Source organism: Carlito syrichta, unplaced genomic scaffold (assembly GCF_000164805.1).
Source record: "Carlito syrichta isolate Samal-C Ts95f unplaced genomic scaffold, Tarsius_syrichta-2.0.1 Scaffold302330, whole genome shotgun sequence".
NCBI lineage: Eukaryota > Metazoa > Chordata > Mammalia > Primates > Tarsiidae > Carlito > Carlito syrichta.
The window spans coordinates 173,719-175,379 of NW_007246426.1; the positions used below are offsets into that span (position 1 = coordinate 173,719).

The following is a 1,661-nucleotide window of genomic DNA, read 5'->3' on the forward strand; positions in this document are numbered from 1 at the left end:
TGCTGGGCTCCAGCGATCCTTCCGCCTCAGCCTTCCAAGTAGCTGGAGCTACAGGCATGCATCACCACATCTGGCTAATTTTTTATTTATTGTAGTGATGAGGTCTCGCCAAGTTGCCTAGGCTGGTCTTGAAGCTGTGAGCTCAGGCAATCCTCTCTCCTCAGCCTCCCAAAGTGCTGGGATTATAGGGGTGAGCCACCACACCCGACCCGCCTTACTTTCATACTCCACTGCAACTTCCTTCAGTGCCAGCTTCCTCTGCAACTAAACCAAAGGTCTCCCCAAATTCCCTACCTAAATGAGAGGCAACCTGTAACAGTCTTGATACTTTATTAACTTAAAACATCACTCTAATAAATATGTATTAACAAACATAATGCACTCCAGAAGATCTAAAAACATGTACAAACCTCAGCAAAGTAAAAATAGCACTTTTTTCCCCTCTGTGGTACACATGGAGGGTCACAGAGGTGAAGACAGAGTCTTCACCCCCACATGCCTGCTAGCTCAGGCATCTTAAAAATATCAACTTAACAATAAAAACCCGAATATACACACAAGTCTTGGAAGTCACTGTCCAGCTACCTTTTGCTTACACTTTATAAAATCCAAAAGTGTCAGAAGGGAAGGTTCAAGACACTGTGTTGTTTCCTCAGAATTCTGAGACTCAGCCATTTGGAGGTGCAACTCATCACGCTGGAGGACAGGGGCTATGACGTTAACCTCTGCTCCCCAGTACCTAGCATGGTGCCTGATGCCTTGGTAACCAGTGGCCAGTGAACATTTGCTGAGCAAATGGATGACATCTCGTCTGCAGTACTGCTCATGCTTTCACTTCCTCCAGTGAAGCCGTCACAGATCTCCTGGAGGGAGGACTTCTAATCCCCTCTCATCACTAAGTCCACCATTCTTCTGTGCCTTCCTGGAGCAGGCTTGACCATACATCTTGTGATTTCAGAAGTATTACACTCCTTCTCCACAGCTGTTTCTGAGCAGATCTTTGAGGAGGGGGGCTTCCTCCATACCGGCAGCACCCAAGAGAAAGGGATCGATGGACTCCCCAGAAGGAAAAAAATAAAATAAAAAGAACACGCATTCTTCTCTCCAGATAAAAACATGAGCACGTGTCCACCTTGGAAACGGCGATTCCTCCTCTTCCACACAAGTGTCTGGGTCCGGTCTGGAGCGGGGAGAAAGCTGAAGGACCCTCCTGTCTGCAAAGCAGCTGGGAGTAGGAACGGTGGGTCCAGTACGTCATCTGCTCCCCGGTTGACTTCGCATCTTCAGTCACTTGGTCCCTGGCTCTGGGCCGCACTCTGCAAAGGTGCCTCATCCCCTCTGGCAGCTCCAGGAAGACAGGCAAAGGGGGAGCACCCTGTGGGGTCTGCAGAGACGGTCGGGGGCCTGAGAAGTCAGAAGCGGGTGGTGGCAAGCAGGGAGGCTGCCCTCCTTAGTGTTGCCTAGCTGCCAACCAGGATGCTCATTTGAGCCCATGCTGCGTCTCCCGGTGCCGCCGGAGGTCCACCTTCCTTTGGAAGCCCTTCCCACAGAGGTCGCAGCCAAAGGGCTTGAAGCCCGTGTGTTTGCGGCTGTGGGTGATGAGGTTGGAGCTCTGGCTGAATGCCTTGCCGCACACCTGGCACTTGTGGGGCTTCTCACCT

At 51.1% G+C, this 1,661-nt stretch overlaps 1 protein-coding gene across 1 annotated transcript in view; it reads right to left on the minus strand.

Annotated features, from left to right (window-relative positions):
* Positions 1-1,472: 1,472 nt before the first annotated feature.
* LOC103258696 (zinc finger protein Gfi-1-like) overlaps positions 1,473-1,661 on the minus strand; it is a 4,904-nt gene continuing 4,715 nt past the window's right edge. The window contains exon 3 of the mRNA XM_021711513.1: positions 1,473-1,659. Coding sequence (XP_021567188.1) covers positions 1,481-1,659 — 179 coding nt within the window. The 3' untranslated portion in view covers positions 1,473-1,480. The remainder of the gene's footprint in view (positions 1,660-1,661) is intronic.